Source organism: Pseudonaja textilis, chromosome Z (assembly GCF_049901715.1).
Source record: "Pseudonaja textilis isolate UNSWEBS1 chromosome Z, rPseTex1.2, whole genome shotgun sequence".
Taxonomy (NCBI): Eukaryota; Metazoa; Chordata; class Lepidosauria; order Squamata; family Elapidae; genus Pseudonaja; species Pseudonaja textilis.
Window position 1 is genome coordinate 113,100,891 of NC_142008.1, and position 22,644 is coordinate 113,123,534.

The following is a 22,644-nucleotide window of genomic DNA, read 5'->3' on the forward strand; positions in this document are numbered from 1 at the left end:
CATGTACAAGATAATAGGTATAAGGATAAACATGAGAAAGAATACAGGAAATAGGTACGAATAAATGGGGACAATAGGACAGGGACAATAAGCATGCCTTTTTGGCAATGCTGTTACAGTGAGCTCTGGTGCTTAGGTTTTTTTGATATAAGAACTCCAAGGTCCTTGACAGAGTGAGGATCATCAACGAGGTCATATCCACCTAGTTTGTATTTGGTGTACTGATTTTTTTTTACCAATGTGTAGGATAGAACATTTATTAGTCCAGATTTGGAATTGCCAATTGTTTGACCATTCAGACACATAATCAAGGTCGCTTTGAAGGACAGTAGCATTGTTGGTGGTGATGAACAGTTTTACATCATCTGCATTTTAATGAGGTGAAGTCTGTTCTGTTTTCACCCTCATAAGTACCATTAAGTTAACATTTTTGTCCCAAAAGCTTTGCAAAACAGAAGCTACTTTAGGAAGGAAAATCGAGTCCTGGTTCCAAGCCAGGAGAACAACACTGGGAAATAATGGAGGCTGATTGGAAAGAAGAACTCTGTTTATGTGGAGGCCAGAAACTTCAGTGACAGAAGCATGTTTCTGGGGTGGCTGACAAAATGGCTGAATGAGTGAATGGATCTTTATAGGGCTCTGGGGATTTGTGTTGGTCCAGGGGGTTGTGCAATGTCTGAGAGCTTTGTGTCTTTTGCTGATTCAATGATAGTGGGTTACTCCTCTTATGTCCTCAAGGTCCTTCTTAATCCCATCAGCTGGAGCTGAAGGTGTTTTGTTTTTGAATAGGCTGCCTCAGTCTTTCTTAATGGGCACAGAATATCCATCTCTAAAGACTTCAGGCATCTGCTGGGCACTATAAGAAAGACTGGGACTGCTTTCTGCCTTTAAGAACACATTTTCTCTAAATCTCCTTTGGGGATATTCTCTCCTACCTCTTTTAATATTAAGAATAAAGAATATTTTAATCTGGGGAGGAGGGGCTTCCTACACTACAGTAGCAGCAAAGGGAAATGAAACACACGTCTGCTTCTGAAACTTGCATCAAATTTAAGCCTTTAAAGTAAGAGTCATCAAACTTTCAACTCACTTATGGCCAGCTCAGACACAAACTTAACCAATATGGTTTTCCCCTTGTAGAATTTGACAGCCCCATATACCTTCTCAATAAAGGACAAAGTGCACTCTACTGTGATCTAAATTTAGAAGAAGAGGAGCAACTTTTTTTTTTTGCACAGAAAATAAAAAGAACCCTTGTGTGTAAAATGTACCCATTGCACAAAATGAAAAAAAAATTCTTACACATTGCCACTTGGTAAATATGCTGACTGGGGAATTCTGGGAGTTGAAGAGCACACATCTTAAAGTTACTACAGTTGAGAAACATTGGATTAAGCAAACAATGACTTAGCACAGGAATGGGAAGTTATTGGCAGCTAAGGCCTGCATTTGGTGTTTGTGTGAGTGTATGTGTTTGTGTGTTGCTGAGCAGAATGGCAAAATGGGAAACAATTGCTACATCCTCCATGGAAGCAGGGCTGATATATAGGGTCTCTTGTTTGAGCTAGAGGTTGGACTAGAAGACCTCCCAGGTCCCTTCCTGGTCTATTCTGTTCTGATTTATAATATTCCAAAAGAGGGAAGAGTATTCCTATTCTTTATTTTTTTATTGACAAGCCTATTTGTACCTCACATGCCTCCCTTTATCACCAAGCAAATACGAGCAATTTTTCACCAAGCCAATACGTGCAACAGGATTAGTCCAGTTTTTAAGGGGACTTCAGATCTTGAATTGACCCTCAATTATTAGCTTGTCCATTTTGTTTAAACTTTTCCGTGTGTGACAAATCAATCTCTTGATGGCAAACAGACAAATTCATGGCATCTCTTAATAACTATTGGTATTTTTTTTTAATTTGAAAAGGGGGCAAACTTGAAAGAAGCTAATGAGGTGAAAAATGCTTATGCTTATAAATTGCTTCACAACGCAAAATTAAGAACAAAACCAAGAAAAAAGCGTTTATTTTAATAAAAAAAAATCTGCAATGAAATAGTATACCTGAAATTTATTTTAAAAAGACAACTTCATTTCGTATTTTTCACCTAAATGGGAAACACTGTGAATAAAGTGCCTCTACTTGTACATTAAAAGTTCAATGATCCAAATACAAGCAGTCCTTGATTTACAACAGTTTATTTGGCGACAGTTTGAAGTTACAATAGCTTTGTAAAAATGTGTCTTAGGACCCTTTTTTCACACTTACCACCAATGTAAAATCCCCATGTGATCAAAATTCAGATGCTTGGCAACTGACTCATAACTATGATGGTTGCAGTGTCCCGGGGTCGCATGATCCCCTTTTGCGACTTTCTGACAAACAAAGTCAATGAGGAAGCCAGATTCACTTAACAGCCGTATCATTAATTTAACAGCTGCATTTATTCACTTAACAACTGTGGTGATTCCTTAACAATGGTGGCAAGATAGGTCGTAACACAGGGCAAAAGTCACTTAATAAATGTCTCACTTAGCAACAGAAATTTCGGGCTCAGTAAGTCGAGGACAACTTTTAAAGCACAAAAGTGAGGTAAAGAAATCTAAAGGATGGCTTTCTGAAATAAGAGACTCTATTAACAAAGGAGGTATGGCCACTGTATCAATAAGGCAGGGGAGTCAAACTTGATTTCATTGAGAACCACATCAGGGTTGTGCTTGACTTTGGGGGGCAGGGGTGGGCATAGCCAGATTGACATCACTCATGTTGGAGGTGCATAGGGAGATCCAAGTGCTCTGCCAGTGAAAACAGGCTCCCGAGCTCCGTTTTCAGCTGTGAAGGCCTCTTGCAACCCTCTACCAGTGAAAATAGAGCTCGGGAAGGCCCCCTCCCAAGCTCCATTTTTCACTGGCAGGGGCACCGCAGGCCAGTCCTCCACTCATTCCAGGGCGGCCCTGAGGGCCAGATCTAAGCTTCTTGAGTTTGACACCCCTGTTATGAGGAACTTTAAAATAAATAGTGCATCGATTGTGGTATTGATAGTGGCATTGGCAGTGAAATAGTACATAAAAATAGTTCTAGGCTGCATAAATAAGAGTGATAGAATCAAGATCATGTGAAGTGTTAATACCACTTTATAATATCACTATAAGGCCACACTTGGAATCTTGCATTCAGTTTTGGTTGCCATGCTGTAAAAAAAATGTTGAGACTCTAGAAAGAGTATGGAGAAAAGCAATAAAGACAATTAGGGGACTGGAGGCTAAAACATCTAAACAACAGTTACAAGAATTGGCCATGGTTAGTCTAGTGAAGAGAAGCACCAGGAGACACATGATAGCAGTGTTCCGATATCTCAGGGGATGCCATAAAGAAGAGGGAATCAAGCTATTATCCAAAGCACCTGAAGGCAGGACAAGAAGCAATGGGTGGAAACTAATCAAGCAGAAAAGCAACTTAGAACTAAGGAGATATTTCCTGACAGTTAGAATAATTAATCAGTGGAACAACTTGCCTCCAGAAGTTGTAAATACTCCAACACTGGAAGTTTTTAAAAAAGATGTTGGACAACCATTTGTCTGAAGTGGTGTAGGGCTTCCTGCCTAAGCAGGGGGTTGGACTAGAAGACCTCCTAAGGTCCCTTCCAATTCTGTTATTCTATTCTATTCTAAATACTTAATGAAACTCATCCACTGCATTGTGGAAATTGCACAGAGAGGGAAGGATAGATAAATGTTTGCCTGCATGCTTGATGGGGTTTGGCTTTCAGCTTCCCCCAGATAAAGTGCTGTGGTTTAAGTCCCTTCCTTCTGAAGCAAGGCAGGAGGAGATCTCCACAAATGAAGGGATGACACAGGAAGGGATGGTTGACAGCTGAGCAGAAGGCTAAGGCCAAAAGGGAAAGGAAGGAAAATGAAAAGAAAAAGGATACACACATGCTTGCTCAACTTCCAAGTTGGGGCTTGTTGGAGGAAGAAAAGCCAAGGGTGTGGTTTTCTTTCTTCCAGCAAGTCCCAACTTGGAGGCTGCCTGGAGAATCCAGGGGTGTGAGTTCATGCCTGCAAACTGAGACAGCCTCCCTGACACTCCCCTGCTCTTCCATTACTCAATCTCATTCCAGCTTCTAGTCTAGACAAGCAAAGGAAGAGCAGTAAAAGAAGCAATCTTGGTGTGAAAAAGGACTGGTTATGAAGGCATTATTAATCCAGCGAAGGCAGGAGATACTGGCCCATCTGTGACCTGAAGTGAATGGCTATCCCCCCATGTAAGTATTTTTTAACTTTGGGGCATGATTGTAAGTGGCATTTGAGGCCCAGATCAAGCAGAGGTAAAAAGAAGAAAACAGGTAAAGAAGCATTCCCATTGCATGAAATATTTGGGGAACCCTTGAATTATTCTGTTTGGGAATTTGGAAATGAAAGGAATTAGTAGAAATGTATGATAAGAATCCAGGACAATATTTGTTTGCCTGTCTGTCTGCCTAGGCTGCTTTCCAAGGAGTCTCCATTAATAGTAATAGCAACAATGGCGAAGACATGCAAAGCATTAAAGCAAAATTCCACAAGGAGGGTGGGAGGAAAGAGGGAAGGAAAAAAAGAAAGGAGAGAGGAAGAAAAAGAAAAAACAGAAAGAGGGAAGGAAAGAATGAAGGAAGGGGGAGAGAAAGAAAGAAAGAAAGAAAGAAAGAAAGAAAGAAAGAAAGAAAGAAAGAAAGAAAGAAAGAAAGAAAGAAAGAAAGAAAGAAAGAAAGGTATTTTTTTCAGATTCCAGTTCCGATTATCGTTTATTTGTGCATTTCACTTGAGAGATGGAGAAAGATGGAGACCCACATTCCACTGCAATGGAAAATTTCTATGGAAGAATTTGAAAATGAAATAACAAGGGTTAGTTAGGACTTTCCTGCTTGATGCATACTAAAGTGGTGGAACAGTCTGCTGGATTTTGATTGCTTTGTTTCAAAAGGGATAGCAAACTCAGAAAATTGGTGAAGCATCTTTAAGTAGGAATACTAAAGGGATTTTTCAAAAAGGAGTTCCAGCGTGATTTAAAACATTAGTCAAATAGTGAAAAAAATAGGATAAAAATTAGAGTGAAAATGATGGGTGAGGTGTTTTCCTCCTTAGTAAATCAAGTTCACAGCTGTTAAATGCAAATGATTAGCGGAGAAATAAGCAAGATAAAACAGAATCCCCGTGCCTCACACAGTACCTTGGAGCTCTCTGAGCTTGGTTGTTTTCTTTCAGATGCTTCGTTACCCAAACTAGGTAACATCATCAGTGCTAGTCACTATCCATAATAAGCCATCATCAATCACTAGCACTATGATGATGATGCTACCCAGTTTGGGTAATGAAACATCTGCAAGAAAATCACCAAGCTTAGAGAACACCAAAGACCACTCATTTCAACTCCAAGCTACAAATATTCTCCTTTACTGATCACACAGAACCTTCTGAGGCAGTGGAACTCACAGCTACTGGACATGCAATAGCTAGGATTTTTAAAAAGATAAAAAGATAAAGGAGTCCCTGCAGATTTTACTCTGTTAGTCATTGCTGATTATAGGGGGCAGTGCTTATCTCCATTTCAAAGCCATTGAGCTAGCACTTTCTGTGGCCATGTGACCAGTATGACATCATGGAAAGCTGTTACCTTCCCACCATAGTGGTACCTACTTATCTACTCACATTTGCATACTTTCAAAGGAGTTGGGGCTGAGGACAGGAGATCATCCTGTCTCGTGATGCTCTGGTCTTGAATCTGGGCTGCCAACTTTCCTGCCAACAATATGACAAGCCTAGTGTCTTAACTGCTAAGCCACCAGACCACTCCTAAAAAGCAAAAAGTATGGAGGAAAATTTTTATGGAGATTCTCAGTCATTCAGGTCATAGTTGTCCCAAAGGTGCTTTTTCAAGGGGCAACTGGACTTTCTGGCTTTTCTTTGGAGATGTTTCACTTCTTCTTGGATAAGAAGCAAAATGCCTTCAAAGAAAAACCGGAATGTCCAACTGTCTCTTTAAAAAGCACCTTTGGTATGGAGGCAAAATTCAAGAAGTAACCAGAGATCACCCATTTGGATAAGGAAGCCAATATGAGAGGTAGCAGCAATCAGAAAAGCAAAGACAACAAGAAAGAAATATGGCCAACATGTTCCAGAGATTAGATCTTGTGAGACCAGTAATTTCAAGTCCACTTCTGGCTCATTGCAACTAGGGGAGCTGTGTTGGCACAGTGATTAGAATGCAGTATTGCAGGTTAATTCTTCTCACTTCCCAGAGTTCAATCCTGATCAATTCATGGTTGTCTCAACCTTCCATCCTTCCGGTAAAATGGGGACCCAGATTTTGGAGGGCTATATGCTGACTCTGTAAACCACTTAAGAGAGAGCTGTAAAGCACTATGAAGTGGTATATAAGTCTAAGTGCTATTGCTATTGCTAGTAAGCAGCACGCTGAACAAAATTAAGTTTTGGTGGTGGGGTGTAAGCATACTCAATCTGTTCACCTCTCAAGTTCTCCATGCCTTCCTTCTTAACAGGGAGCTGAATGCAACCACCAATGATTGCCGCCTCACATCAGGAAACAGCACCCTCTTGAGCTCCTCAACCTCCAGTGTGACTGGCATTGTGTTCCTCCTCCTGGCTGCCCTGATTGGGCTACCTGGGAACTTCTTTGTCATTTGGAGCATCCTTTGGAAAATGAAGCCAAGTCATCGCTCAGTCACCTGCCTTCTGGTCCTAAACTTGGCAGTGGCAGATGGGGTGGTTCTTCTCCTGACACCCTTCTTCGTCCTCTTCCTTATCTTCAAGAACTGGCTGTTTGGCGTGGCCATTTGCAAAGGGGTGTACTACCTGTGTTGCATCAACATGTTTGCTAGCATCTTCATCATCACCCTCATGAGTGCAGATCGCTGCTTGGCAGTCAACCAGCCATATTATTCCCAAGCCATCCGGAAGAAGAATCTGGTAGTCAAGATCTTGGTAGGGATTTGGACGGGGGCCATTTTATTGTCTCTGCCAGCTTTCTTCTTCCGTCAAGTCTTGCAGGAGCCCTCACAAAAACATTTCATTTGTGAGCCTTGTCACTCCAGGAAGAGCCTGACCATCTTCCACTTCACCATGGAGACAGTGGTAGCCTTTGTGATTCCATTCACCATTATTGTTGGCTGCTATTCTGCCATTCTTGTCCGCCTCAGAGGGGTACGGAAGAGAAAAGGGGCTCGGACTGAGAAACTGATCGTGGCCATTGTGATCTGTTTTGCTGTCCTATGGATGCCTTACCACATCATCAACATGATCCAGGTGGCTTCCAATCTAACCTCAGGGAAAATGGCGGACAGACTGGGACAGGCCTGGAAGAGTGGGCGAGCAGGAGCCACAGCCTTAGCCTTCTTGAGTAGCAGTATTAACCCTGTGCTCTACGTCTTTGCCGCTGGGAATCTCATTAAGACTTCAGGTGCCAATTTCATTGCTCAGTTCTTCGAGGGAGCATCTGAGGGGCTCGGACGGAGGTCTCAGTCTCAGAAAAACTTGGACAAAGACTTAATACCAGCAATTGGAGCATCTGTGAACCTGGACCAACAGTTATTGGGAAACTGTGATAAGGTCGACAAGGACATAGATTGTAGGCTGACCGATGGCACAACACGTAACATTTCCTAAACTGAGTCACTACACAAGAAATTCCAACACTGCCTTAGGTAGGAACTAGTCAACACTGACTGGGTAGTTCTTCAATATTTCATGCAGAGGTCCTAAAGTCTTAAGTAAAGAGTTGAAGCTAGGGTTATTTGCCTGCAAAATATGAATCCCAGTTCTGCTCCTTGCCTGCTCTTCATGCAAAACTGAGATTCAAAGAAAAGTGTCATTAACATTTCTACACTACATGACATGCACAAGTAGTTTTCCCCCTCTCATCCGCCTTTCTCCTTTGTACCTAGTGTTGGAAGAAATATCCTTCTGGGTTCAGTTCCAAGTGGGAAGAAAGTCACTGGAATCATGGAAGTTGTTTCGAAAGAAGGTTTATTGATTAACAGGATCACATGCTTTGGAGATCTTGGGTGAAGAAAAGGGGAAGGGATCCTGGGTTTTATACCCTCTCTGGGCTTTGAACTTTCTGGGACACAGGAAGAGTATCCTGATTGGTTGCTATCAGAGGTCATAGCTAGTTTTATAGGCTGTCTGTATGCTAAGTTTGGTTGAAACTTGGTGGGTGATGTAATGAAGAGTAATTAAATGGCTCTGCCTGAAGAAGGTAGAACTTTGTTATGTAGAATAGACTGGCCCAGGCCTTAATGGCCCATTAACAAAGGTGGGAGGGGGGCGAGTTTCTGCCTCCCTTTTAGAGGAAATATTCTGCCCTTTTAATATTTCCTAAAATATTTCATTTTTCTAGGAGAGGGGTGGGCTTTAACTTCCTACACTAGGTTAATGGAAGTATTGTTTATTTCTTTGTTTCCTTTTTTTTTTATGACTTGAATCATCTCTTCTTGCCACATCCATTTGAAGAAATGCAATACATTAATTTCAGAACTTTTTTTTTTATAGCTAGGCTTTAGGCTTGACTCTTGTGAAAAGAGCAAAGATCTATGGTTGATTTTCAGCATGTATAGAGTGCTTATCTGTTAGTAAATAAATCGTTCATGAATGGTTGGATGCCAGAAGCCTCCTCTCTGCCTCCCTTCCTCCTTCCCTCCCTCTCTCTCTCTCTCCTAAAAATTACATACAGTTTTTTGCAGGAAATATTTGGATGAGAAAAAATAAATATAATTTCTCAAATATCTTAAAATTAAAAGCAAAGCAAAAAAGGAAAAAATGACAGAAGCTATTTGAATAAACTGATACACACACAAGCATATAAACATGGACTTGGGTGTATGGGTTTGTATTATGTTTTCACCATGGTAAATATTCCATGGAATATTTGCAATCATCATGGAATATTTGCAATCTGACTTCTCATAAACTAAACGGAATCAGGAGAATTTCTGCAGTAAATTCTTTCATTATCTGCTTTCAGGCATAATTCCTCCAACATATTTTCTAAAAGCAGAGAAAGGCATTTGGTCTTTTTTAAGATAAAATGAGGAGGAGGAAGTGGAAGAAGAAGAGGAGGAGGAAAAGGAGGATAAAACCAAAAATGTTTTTTACTTCTTTTTTATTTCAAACGACCTCTCTCTTTGTGCTACAGCAGCCATTAGGAATGCAGGAATTGAGTTTGAAAAACCCCAGTGCACAAGTACATAAGCCAACAATATTTATCTTGGGTTGTTTACAATAATAAACTGGTTATTATATACAAATGATTGTCTGCATTCCATTTATATTCTTGTGTCCTTTTAATGACAAGCCAGTGGGAAAATTCCGATAACTGAAATTTAGCATGCCTATCTGTGACAAATATTTCTTGCACAGTAAGGAGGTCGACATTTTTTTTTAAAAAAAGTATTCAACCCCTTTTTATGGGAAATACTTTTTAAAAAAAGTATTCAACCCATTTTTATTTGTCCAAAATACCTGTTAAAAATAGGCCTAGACAAAGCAAGATCTCTTCCTTATTTGGGGGTTTCATTCTATCTATTAATCCTATCTGCCTAGCAAGATAAGATGGACCCGTTGCTTTCGTGGGAGACAATAACTTGATCCTCAACACCAATAAGACCAAGGAGCTTATAGTGGACTATAGAAGGAATAGATCAACCAACCAGCCCTGCTTATCAATGAAGAACAAGTGGAGCAAGTGGAAAGTTTTAAGTTTCTGGGTGTTACCAGAAAAGAGGATCTGACCTGCAGCACTGGTCAAAAGGGCTCAGCAGAGATTATACTACCTGAGACTTATCAGGAAACAACAACTGAATGAGAAACTGCTGGTGACCTTCTACCACTGCACCATAGAGACTATTGTAACTTACTGCACCTCTGTATGGTTTGCCAATTACACAGTGGACAGCACTCGAGAGGGTTAACATCAATGCCCAAAGGATCATGGGTTGCCCTCTCCCCTCTTTGGAAGAGCCTTATAGCTCCTGCTGCCTTAAGAAAGTTCAAAACATTCTCAAAGATCCATCTCATCTTGGGCACCCTTTTTTTTAAAAACTATTACCATCTGGCAGACGGTACAGGAAAATAAAAACAAGGACAAATAGGCTGAAAAACAACTTCTATCCCAGGGCAGTAACTCTATGAATTCTCCTGTATAGTGCAATATTAATGCAATTTCAGGGGTTTTCAATTCAATTGTATAGAATGGAAGGATATGTGTCTATGTTTTATTTTTATAGTTATAACATGCACTGAAGATGGCATTTAATTTCGTTGTACGAGATGCAATAACAATGTTTAGTTATATCCAGTTTCAGTTTGACATCTTTTCTGTGTGGTATTTTCTGTAATTCTTTTTCAAGTCTTTTATATTCATCATCCAAGGCTTTAAGAGTTTGCCTTTTCCTAATATTCTTTTTTCTTGTATAGTCTATTATCAAGCCTCTAGCATAAGCCTTCATTGTGTCCCAAACATTCTGTATTGAAGTGTCTTCTTTTCTATTCTCTTTAAAGAAAAAGGGCAATTCTTTCTCCATCCATTGTATAAATTCCTTATCCTTTAAAATAGTATTATTTAATGTCCATCTCGATCTTTTCCTTTGTCCCTTCCATTTAATTGTCAATGGGTTGTGGTCAGCCCGAGTACTTGTTTCAATATTTACTTCTTGAATACTAGACATTAAATCTGTTGAGATCCAAATCATATCCAGTCTGGACCATGATAGATGCCTATTTGAATAAAACATAAATTGCTTAAGTTTATTATTTCTTTCTCTCCATATGTCTTTTAAAGTTAATTCATCTATCATTTTAAAAAAGGATTTAGGAAGAGTTTTTCTATTACGTTTTACTGCTGTTGCAATATAATCAAGTTTATTATCCACAATTCCATTAAAGTCTCCCATCATAATTATATTAGCATAATCCAGTTCAGCCATCTTAGTATGTAGTTTTTTATAGAATTCTTCCTGTTTATCATTCGGAGCATAAATTGCAGTCAAAAGTATCTTTCTATTATTGTCCATTATTTCTACCATTAATATTCTCCCATCATCATCTGTATAAATCATTTTTGCTGGGATGGCCTCTTTAATATATAAGACCACCCCTCTTTTCTTAGATTGGGTCAAAGAGGTAAACAATTTCCCTAATTTTGGTTGTGATAACAATTGTTCATGTTGCTTTTTAATATGAACTTCTTGTAAGCAAATTATGTCAAACTTTAGTTTCATTAATTTATGGAAAATCTTCCTTCTCTTAGCAGCTGAATTCAGTCCATTTATATTCATTGTAATCAGTTTTTTCTCTTCCATGATTATGTTTTATATTTAGATTTAACCACTCTCGTGGGTCTTGCTTCACGTTGATCTTTAATATCCACTTGTCCACCTACTGCACCTTCTTCTTTTCCAATCTCCATTTGTTCCTCTTGGGATTCAATTGGTGGAACCTCCTTTCCTGCCCCTCCTTCTCTCCCTCCAAAAACTTCTGCATAAAACAGTTCTGCTTTCTCAATTGAATCAATTCTATGTCTCTGTTCCTGCCACGTAAACATCAATCCTTCTGGGATCAACCATCTGTAAGACACCTCTTTTTCCAATAACCTTTTGGTCAGGAATCGATATTCTCTTCTCATCTCTCTCACTCTTCTAGGTATTTGTTTTAAAACCAAAATTTCTTTACCTTTGTATTTCAATGTCTTCTCTCTTGCCACTTGTAATACTTGTGTCTTCATAGATTTTTTAGTAAATCTAATATGAACTTCTCTGGGTAGGTTATTTCTCATCGCATATCTTGTAAAAACTCGATATATCTCATCTATTCCATCCATCATCTTCTCTTCTGTTATCTCCAGCGCATCCGCCAAAATTCCTACCATTATCGCAGCCAGATCTTGTCCTTTTTCTTCTTCTATATTTTGAAATCTGAGATAAAATTCTGATCTATCCAACTCCCACTTCAACATCTCACTTTTTTCTTGTTCAATCACTGTTAATCTATTATCAATATTTCCAATCTTCTCCTCTCTTTGTTTGCCCCCCTCTTCAACTTTTTGAAGTCTCTCCTCATATTTTCCCATCATCTGTTGGATACTTTCCACTTTTTCCTCCATCCTACCTGTTCTTTGTTCAATAGTATCTATTTTTACCTTAAGATCTTGAATTCCTTGCATAATCATCTGAAAGGATACTCTTTCTTGTTCTTTTTCTTTATCTTGCTTTAACAATGTCTGAATTGAGCGCTGTCCAGATGGTGGGGAGGCAGAAGCAGACATAGAGGCACCCGAAGATATAAATTTCTTACTCATTTTAGGTGGTTCCAGCTCTTCAAATTCTTTCAAATTTTAATCCAAAAAAAAAAGTATGAAGTTATAATCCAAGATAAAAGGGCCAACAATAAAAAAGCCAATAATGAGAGAAAAAGAAGAAAAATTCTTCCTGACCTTAATCCAATTAAGAAAAATAATCCATAAAAGAGAGTAAAAATAAGAGTAAAACCCAGTGATAATAATAATGAACAAGACAAAGCCAAAAAAGAAAAAGGAAAAAAGAAAAAGAGAAAAAAAAAACAAAGCAAAAACCAAGAAAAATAAATTTCTTCAAATTCCACACCTTAGTCCAGCCAAAAAAAAAAAAAAAAGAAAAAAACCTCAATTGAAAAGGAAAAAGAAATAGTCCACTGATGTACATTTAAAAAAAAAAACAGGATCCAAATAGAAAGGAGAAAAAATAAAGCAAAATAAATCAGAATGGAATAAAAATAAAGAAAAAAATTCAGAGGCTTCCTTTGCAAATAAATCAAACTTAAAAATAAAGACCTTGATGTTAGTGGAGGGGTGGAGGAACTAAAAAAAAAAAGAATTAAAAAAAAGAATAAGCAACAATACACTGCACTCTATTTAATTGTCCAAGGCTCTAATTATAACTCCCTTCTCTTTCCCACAAGCTTCAAAGCTAAGCCATAAATATCCAGAAAGACACCTGTAATAATATTCAACAAAGTGCTTTCCTCTATCTTATCAGAGGGTGTCCTTGAGAAGAAGAGTTTGTTTTTTCCAGTTCAAGTAAAATATTTCCGAGCCTCTAGTTGGCAGTGTTACAAAGTTTCTTAGTTCTCACTTTCCCCCTCCTCTCTGAAGAGCATAAAAAAAAAAAAGGGAAAAGGAAAAGCCGATATGGAATACACAAAAGCAAAAAAAAACAAAATCAAAGGGAACCTCTAGCCTAAAAATGAAAAATCCAGAAGAAGAGTAAAACATATAAATATAAAAAGAAACAGTCCAGTTATCCAGTAAATAACAATAAAGTCCGGAAGCAAAGAAAAAAAAGTAAATGGATTCTCTCTTTGACGTTTCCCTTAAAAAACGCCGCTTAGTCAGTTTTGTCAAAAGAAAAAAAAAATCACACAGGTTTCTTCAAGTAGTCAGAGTGAACTTTCAAGGCTCAAAAAGTTAAATAAAGAAAAAAAAAGTTCTCACCCAACCGACGAACTCTTTCTCAAACTCATTCTATCTGGAGCCGCCCCGGCTTCAGCAGCATGGGGGCTGCCTCTCCGCCGCTGGCAAGAAGAGCTTCACCCGGGCTCTCCAGGGATTTTGCGGTATCCCCGGAGTCTTCAGGGTACGCTCTTCACGATGGCTACCCCTACGGGACAGCGTAGGTCCGTTGGACCGGCCGGTAGCGGAGATATCGGCTGCAATCGAGGAGCTCGATTGCAGACCATATCGCCACGGCGCAGGCTTAATAGAGAAGAAGAACTGGCACAGAAAATTAGGAATGCTAAACAGAATTATTTCGAGGATGCAAATAAGCCAGGTAGATGGCTAGCATACAAACTGAGAAAGGAGAAAGAATCGAGGAAAATACTGCAGTTAATAGATGACCAAGGTAAAACTTGTCATGGCAGCAAAGAGAAAAAAGAAATTATTTATGATTTTTATAAACATTTGTATAAGAAAGAAGATATTGATGAGGAGAAAGTTAAACAATACCTGCAGAATGTAAATCTACCTAAGATACCTAAAGAGATTGAAGAAATGCTAGAAAGCAATATAACAATGATGGAGTTAAGTCAAGCACTTAAGAAACAAAATAATGGAAAGGCACCAGGTCCAGATGGATTTCCTGTAGAATTTTATAAAACCTTTCAAGAATTATTGTGTATTCCACTGTTAGAAGTTATGAATGAAGTTATGGTAAAAAAGATAATTCCTAAAACATGGTCAGAGGCTTATATTACACTTATTCCAAAAGAGGAGGCGGATCTACTTCAAATCAAGAATTATAGACCGATTTCCTTATTAAACGCAGATTATAAAATTTTTGCTTCAATATTAGCAGAAAGACTTAAAAGTATTTGAATAACTTTATTCACCCAGATCAAAATGGGTTTCTGCCAAAGCGACAAATTCGAGATAATATGAGAGTAATTTTGGACACCTTGGAATATTATGAGGCACACCCTGAAAAGCAAATGGCTTTGATATTTTTAGATGCTCAAAAGGCATTTGATAATGTAAATTGGAGGTTTATGGTACTTTTAATGGAACAGATGGGCTTTGCTAGAAGATTTATTCAAGCAATAGAAGCAATTTATAGTGAACAAACAGCTAAGGTAATGATGGAGGGAGAATTTACAGATTCTATTAATATAAGAAAAGGTACAAGACAAGGTTGTCCTCTTTCGCCTTTGTTATTTGTATTGACTTTGGAAGTGTTGAATAGAAATATCAGAGAAGATAAAACTATAAAAGGAATGAAAATCAAAAAGGAAGAATTCAAACTACAAGCCTTTGCAGATGACCTAGTCTTCATCCTGGAAGATCCTATAGAAACAGCCTCGAAGCTGTTGGAAAAGATAGAGGCCTATGGGGAGGTGGCTGGTTTGAAAATAAATAAAGATAAAACAAAGATTTTGTCAAAGAATATGTTGCTGAAACAAAGAGAAGAGCTGGCAGAACTGTTAAAAATTCAAGTTACAAACAAGGTTAAGTATTTGGGGATATACTTGACGTCAAGATGTAGTACATTGAAGGAGAACAATTATATTAAACTTAAACAACAGATAGCCCAAGATTTGAAAAAATGGGAAAACTTACAATTGTCATTAATAGGAAGGATTTCAACAATTAAGATGAACATTTTACCCAGAATCTTATTTTTGTTTCAAACAATACCAATTAGGCTTGGAAAAGAATACTTTGAGGATTTAAATAAAATTGTTTTGAAGTATATATGGCAAGGCAAGAAAGCAAGAATAAAGTTAAAGCTTTTACAGGATGCTAGATTTAGAGGAGGGTTTGGTCTGCCTAATTGGGAGTTGTACTATCAAGCTGCAAATTTGACGTGGGTTAAAGAATGGATAACATTAAGGAAAACCAGATTGTTGACATTAGAAGGTCATGACTTGCTGTTGGGCTGGCATGCTTTTCTATGGTACAAGGGAACCAAAACACAGGGCTATTTTAGAAGACATTATATACGGGAGTCTCTGTGGTTAAATTGGGAGAAGACAAAAAAACAGTGTTATTTGAAAATTCCAGTTTGGTTATCGACGATAGAAGCGTTCTCTTATCCTATAATTTATAAAAAGGAACAAACAGTTAGCTATGGGGAATTACTAGATGAAAAGGGTGAACTTAAATCAATGCAAAAACTAGAAGAACAAGGTATACAGATGAATTGGTTTTCATATCTGCAAATACATTCAAAGTACTATGAGGATTCCAAAGCAGAGGATTTTATGATAAGCAAACTGATTTAGATAAGATTTTGATGGGTACTGATGAAAAGGTGATTAAAAAGCTGTATGGTTATTTATTGGAAATTAAGCTGGAGGAAGAACAAGTTAAAGAAACTATGATTGCGTGGGGGAGGAATTTTGGATATGGGATTGATTTAGAGAAATGGCAGAATTTATGGTTGCAAAATTATAAAATGACAATGTCTACAGCCTATAAAGAAAATTTGTATAAGATGTTTTACAGGTGGCATTTTCCCCGACAAGGATAGCAAGAATGTTCAAGAACAAATCTGAAAAATGCTGGAAGTGTCATCAGAAACCTGGTTCATACTACCATATGTGGTGGACTTGTGAGGATGCTAGAAAATATTGGACTAAAATCCACATGTGGTTGGAAAAAATGACAAAGAAGCATATAGACTTGAAACCGGAGTTTTTTATTGGGAATCCTACCAGATACATATAGTAAAGAGTTGAAATATTTGATTGTAAATGTATTGACTGCTGCTAGGATTGTATTTGCAAAAAATTGGAAAAATGAGAAAATTCCATTGCAAGAAGAAGTTGTAAAGAAAATATTGGAATGTGCTGAGATGAGTAGATTGACTTTTGAAATTAGAGAGCAAGAAGATAAACAATTTTATATAGTTTGGGATCTCTTCTATCAATGGTTGAATGATGAAATACTAAAATATAAAGGTTAGACAATAAGAAATAATATTGATTTTATTTTTCTTTTCTTCTTATTGGTGTTTGATACTATATTTATATAATAGTTTTCTGTTTCTTTTTTTTTTCTTTCCTATTTAGGAGAGAACTGGCATGATTATAAGACTTGTTTTAGAATAAATTATTTAAAATATAGTTATCTCATAAAGGCATGATCGAATAAAAGTTTAGTCAAATTTCTTTTTTTTTTTTTAATAGTGATACTATGATTTATAAATTTGTATTGATAATAAGAGTATTATATAAGGTAATTGTAATTGTGACTATGAGATGAATGCACAAAACTGATGGACCAACCGACTTACTGTTTGTATAAAAATATGGGGGAGCTGATGCTTTTATGTTTTGTTGTTGTGTTTGTATGTTAAAAAACAATAAAAAATTTATAAAAAAAAAGATGCAATAACAATAAAGTAAACTAAACTAAAATTCATGGCAGAACTCAATTTGGTTCACCTCATTGAGGGATGATGATGACATTGTTCTTTTGAAGAACACATTCTTCATTTCTCCCTTGGCCCTCTCTAACACAGAGAAAGAAGCTGAGAGATCTCCATGACATCAAGACCCAATGTGAAATTAACTCAAATGTGGGAGAGTTGGGAAGTGACTGCAATGGGTTTAAATTATCATGTCTACAGGAGGGAACTGTACCTTTATGCTGAACAAGAACAAGTGCTCAATGGGACTTCAATTGAGCTTGTAGAAGATTCTTATCGTTTCATGACATATCAAAATGTCTGAGAATTGAAAACATGTAGTCTTAGTTCAGCCTTGCGAAAGTTGGGGGTGAGGCAATTGCTGGTCTTGGAAGTCTTGGAGCCATCTTGCTTTGCAAAGCAACATGGGGGTGGGCAGGTAACCCTATGAACCCATTTTGAAGTGGTGGCATCACAGCAAAGCTTCACACAATCCTACCTCGCTCTGCCTAATTATGGAAAGAGACACTCGTGGATTTTATGAACGCATTCAGATTGCCTCAGACAGACAAATACATCCTTTCTAATTTCTCAACTTGCTTAGATTTTTCAGATCCCTTCTTAAACTGAGGAAATCCTGCTTAGACATGTAGATCGGAAAAGGCTAATTAAATGGTGTTGGAAGAAAACTCTGTTTGGTTCAGTTCCAAGGTGAGAGAAAGATGCTGGAAATAACATGGAGGCTGATTGGAAAGAAAGACTGTTTACTGGTAAACAGAATCAATACACACACAGCATATTGTTCTGGGACAGCTGACAAAATGGAGTTGAGAATGGGTGGGTTTTTATACCTTCTTGATTTCTATGGAATCATGTAGGGGTCACGGCTGGCTCTATAGGCAAAAAGGGAAATGCAACTCCTATGTGTTTATCTGAGCTAATCTTGTCAACGTTTGGCTTGCCTAACTGTGTTGCTTAAATGAAGTCTCTGTCTGACCTAGTCTTTCTGAATGGATTACCAAATCTGCATTTCTAAAAGCTGGCCTCCTCAGTTTCTGCTTGGGGCAGGGAGACTGGGGCCTGTTTCTGCCTCCCTTAATATGTTCACCCATTTCTCTTTTAGGGGAAATATTCTATCCTACCTTTTTAATATTTAATATTCCCCAAATATTTCACTCTCTAGAAGGGTGGGTGAATGCTGACTTCCTACAATGGTATGATTTAACTGGAACTGGTGACGTTGTAAGGAAGTGGGTTATTTTCTCACCCAAAAAGAACAGAACAGAACAGAATAAGAATGTTGGAAGGGAGTCTTCCAGTCCAATCCCCTGCTCAAGCAGGAAATCTTATAACATTTCAGACAAGATTGGTTGTCCAATCTCTTCTTAAAAACCTCTAACTTTGGGAGGAAAATCACCACTGATTAATTGATCTAAATTTCTCCTTAGTTCTAGGTTGGTTCGGTCCTTCATTAGTTTCCATACATTGCTTCTAGCTCTGCTTTCAGGTGCTTTGGAGAATAGGTTATCTTTTCTTTATGGAAGCTCCTTAGATATTGGAAGACTGCTATCATGTCACCCCCAGTCCTTCTTTTCAATAAACTAGACATATCCAATTCCTGCAATGTTTCTTGTTGCTCTTTTCTGCCTTCTTTCTAAAATGTCAACATCATTTTATATGGGTCAACCAAAACTAGATGTAATATTCTCAGTATAGTCTTATCAAAGCATTATACAGAGGAACTAACACTTCATGTGATCTTGATTCTATCCCTCTGTTAATACAGCCTAGGACTGTGTTGGGTCTTTTGGCAGCTACAGCACACTGCTGGTTCACAATAATGTGATTTATTATTGCGTTCTATTTTTAAAAAAATCAATTTTCTGTCAAGCTAACAATTTTTTTTACTGTGTCCCTATCCATGTAGAAACCATATGCAACCCAGTTTAGCTTGCTAGTCTAGATATGGTCAGTCATTCCGGTTACCAGCTGAGACTTTCTCCCATTTGGGTGGCCTTCATAGACAATTAAGCTGTGACCATTAATGTTGATTTTTGTTTGTGAACTCAAGCATCAGAGCTGAACTAGTAGCTGTGTAGCAGTAGCAACAGAGGAAATTACTTTTCTATCCATGTGTGTGAATTACTTAAATAGTGATTGTGTGATTTTGAATTATAGTCTTACAAAGGTACAACTATCAGCATACAGTGATTCTTAACTTTGGCAACTTTAAGATTTTAAGTTCAACTCTCAGAATTCCCCAGCAAGCTGTGGATGAAAAATACTGCCCCAAATTAATTGGACAATTAGAGACCTCTCCTAGAAGAATGAGATTTTGGGGAAATATTAAAAAGGGCAGAATTTCCCCAAAGGGAGAAATAGAGAAACATTTTTGTTTTTTGAGGCAGAAAGCAGCCCCAATTTCCTTCATAGCCCACAGCAGATGTCAGCACTTAAGAGATAAAGAGCTTATTGAAAGAGGAAGACAAATATCTAAATAGCTCTATTCATAGGAAAAGTAAATACTGCAGGCAGAAATCCATTTAAGACAGGATATTTTGAAACTCTCTGCAGCAAAGTTTGGCAGAATGGTAGGATTAGAAGCAGCCCCCTCACCCAATATCCAACACAGGATGAAAGCTATTAATTTAGTTTACTTTATTGTCATTGCACCTTGTACAACGAAATCAAACACCATCTTAAGACACAATAGGAATTGCCCAACACCCTTTCAGAACACAATCCCTTCATTGCACCACCCCCTCAGCAGTCCAAACTTATCCTGGGAGTTCAGATAAACATAAGCCTGAGGCTGACCAGATTAGCTCAGACCTAGGATTTTCATTTCCTCTTTTGCCTATAGAGCCAGCTATGACTCTTACATAGCCCCTACATGACCCCATAGAAATTTGACAACAGCCAATAGAATATATGTTCTTGCACAGAAACAGGAAGCTCAAATGCAAAGCCCAAAGAAGGTATAAAACCCTCCACTCTCAACTCCATTTTGTCAGCTGCCCAGAACCACAAACCCATGTGGTTCTGCTTCATCAATAAACCATCTTTTCAATCAGTCTCCATGTTTCCAGTGTCTTTTTCCCAGTTTGGAACTGAACCAGATGGATATTTCTTCCCACTGACTGTCACTGCACAAGTCCTATTCTAACGCACATATGCAATGCTGGTCAAGAAATGTTGGTCGAGAAATGCAATTTTATTAGACAAACACAAAAACAGAAAACAACATTGAAAACAATGAATGTAGTGCCATCTTCCTAACCCACATAGTTGTCTTACATTGCTAAATCATATATAAAAATAGTACACATTTACATTGTTTATACATAGTATATAATATATACATATAATCATTCCTCATTATCTTGATCCTTCCCCCTTTCTAATCAACAATAAAACTTATCCCATATTTTTTAATAATCTGATTCATCCTTATTCTTAAATTCTTTGGCAATTTGTCCATTTCTGCACTCATCCAAATTTTCCTTATCATTTCTATTTCACTTGGAGTTTCTTTACATTTCTACTGTTGTGCACAGGCCAATCTTGCAGCAGTAATTACATGAATTATTAGGTATGTAATGTCTTTATCGTATTTTCCCACATTAATTCCTAACAAGAAAATTTCAGGTCTGTATTTTATTTTGATCTTACATATCTCTTCTAACCATTTCTGAATTTTCTGCCAAAACTTTTGGGCTTCTTTACAATTCCACCATAAATGATAATATGTTCCATTTTCCTTATTGCACTTCCAACATGCAGGGGAAAGATTGCCCTGCCGTTAAGTATTAAGCAGATGCACTTGGAAGAAAATTCTATTTTCACCATTTTCTTATTTGGTTTTACTTGTTTGCTTCTTTCCCCCACCCCTCTAGTCAGCCATAAATACCAACATTTTTACTTGAAGGGGAAGTTCACAACTTTTTTTGCATTTCATTTTCTGTGGAGTTTCTGCACTCCTCCTGGTTATTTCGACAGTGCCTGCATCTCTACACACCAACCACAGATCTTGTGAAGCCCTGGAGTGCTGCAAAACTCTTTGTGAAGGTTTGGTTAACCAATGCAGGGGATTGTCTCCAGGACAGGAAATGAGTCGGCTAAGATGTGAGAGAATACCAGTAGAGGGAGCTGGTTGATCAATCAGAATAGAGTTGGAAGGGATCTTGGAGATCTTCTAGTCCAAGCCCCTGCTTAAGCAGGAGCCCCTATTTGGGACAAGTGGCTGCCTAGCCTTTTCTTAAACACCTGCAGTGATGAAACATGTACAACTTCTGAAGGCACGCCCTTCATGTCATGGGACCAGGTTATCTTAGGAATTGTCTCACTGCCAGTGGTATCAGCCCACCACATTTGATCTGGCAAAAGGGCATGCTGAGGACCTGATTGGTCAAGGAGTTTTGACTAGGTCTAAAGGTAGAAGGAGGGCCTTTTCACTGTGGTCTCTGCTTTTTGGAATATCATGCTGCCTGAAGTAAGATCTTCCCCCACTTTTTGGCCTTCTGGAAGACCATTAAAACCCTGGTTCTACAAGGCAGGACAAGAAACAATGTATGGAAACTAATCAAGGAGAAAATCAACCTGGCATGAGGAAGAAATTTCCTAACTGAATAACTGATCAGTGAAATGACTTGTCTCCAGAAGTTGCGGGTAAACCATGCAGGTTTTTAAGAAGAGAAGGGACAACCACTTGCCTGAAATGGTATATAGGGTTGGATTAGAGATCTTCCAAGATCGCTTTCGACTCTATTATTCTGTTATTTGCCTTGAGGTTGGAGATGACTGACTGACTGACTGACTGACTGATTGGATTTCTATAGCTGCCCATCTCAGCAAAAAAAAAAAAAAACCTCTGGAAGGCTTACGGTTAAGAAACATATATTGTAAGTGGAATCTTAAAAACAATAAAAAAATCAAAACACTAAAAAAAATATATAGCATCTAATTTGAATATATACAAAGAAAGACAGAAGGGCCTTGGTACATGTAGCCCCACAAGCTCGGGACCATAGCCAGGTCTTAAAAGCTTTATAGAAAGCTAATAGAGTTGGGGCCACACTAATCTCTGAAAGCAGAATGTTCCACAAAGCAGGAGCTGCAACAGAAAAAGCTCATCTTCCAGTACCCATCAGCCAAACATTCTTTGTCCCTCCTACAGTATCCTGATCTTGCCTTTTATTTCTTATCCTTATACCTAACATTATTAATGCCTTTATAGTTGTGGTTTCAATTGCTGTTTTGCAGAGTGAGATGGGCAGCACATACATTTAATAAATAAATGGACTTCAATGATGTTACTTACACATTTACTTCCATAGAGCAACCAGGATGATTAGGGGACTAGAGGCTAAAACATACAATGAACGGTTGCAGGAATTGGCTTGGCAAGTCTAGTAAAGAGAAGGACAAGATAGCGGTCTTCCAATATTTGAGGGGCTGCCACAGGGAGGAAGGGGTGAAGCTATTTTCTAAACTGCCTGGAGGCCAGACAAGGAATAATGGATGGAAACTGAACAAGGAGAGATTTAACCTGGAAATAAGGAAAAACTTTCTGACAGTGAGAACAATCAACCAATGGAACAGAAGTTTCCCTCGGAAGTTGTGGGAGCGCCATCACTTGAGACTTTCAAAAAGAGATTGAACTGTCATTTGTCAGAAATGATGTAGGGTCTCCTGCTTGGGTGGGGGGTTGGACTAGAT

At 38.1% G+C, this 22,644-nt stretch overlaps 1 protein-coding gene across 1 annotated transcript; it reads left to right on the forward strand.

Moving 5' to 3' along the window:
• The first annotated feature begins 4,021 nt into the window (after positions 1-4,021).
• Positions 4,022-9,297, forward strand: LOC113450848 (leukotriene B4 receptor 2-like). Its single transcript, XM_087916273.1, has 2 exons — positions 4,022-4,260; positions 6,535-9,297. Coding segments are annotated over exons 1-2 (1,125 nt in total). The 5' UTR covers positions 4,022-4,258; the 3' UTR covers positions 7,658-9,297.
• Positions 9,298-22,644: the final 13,347 nt, after the last annotated feature.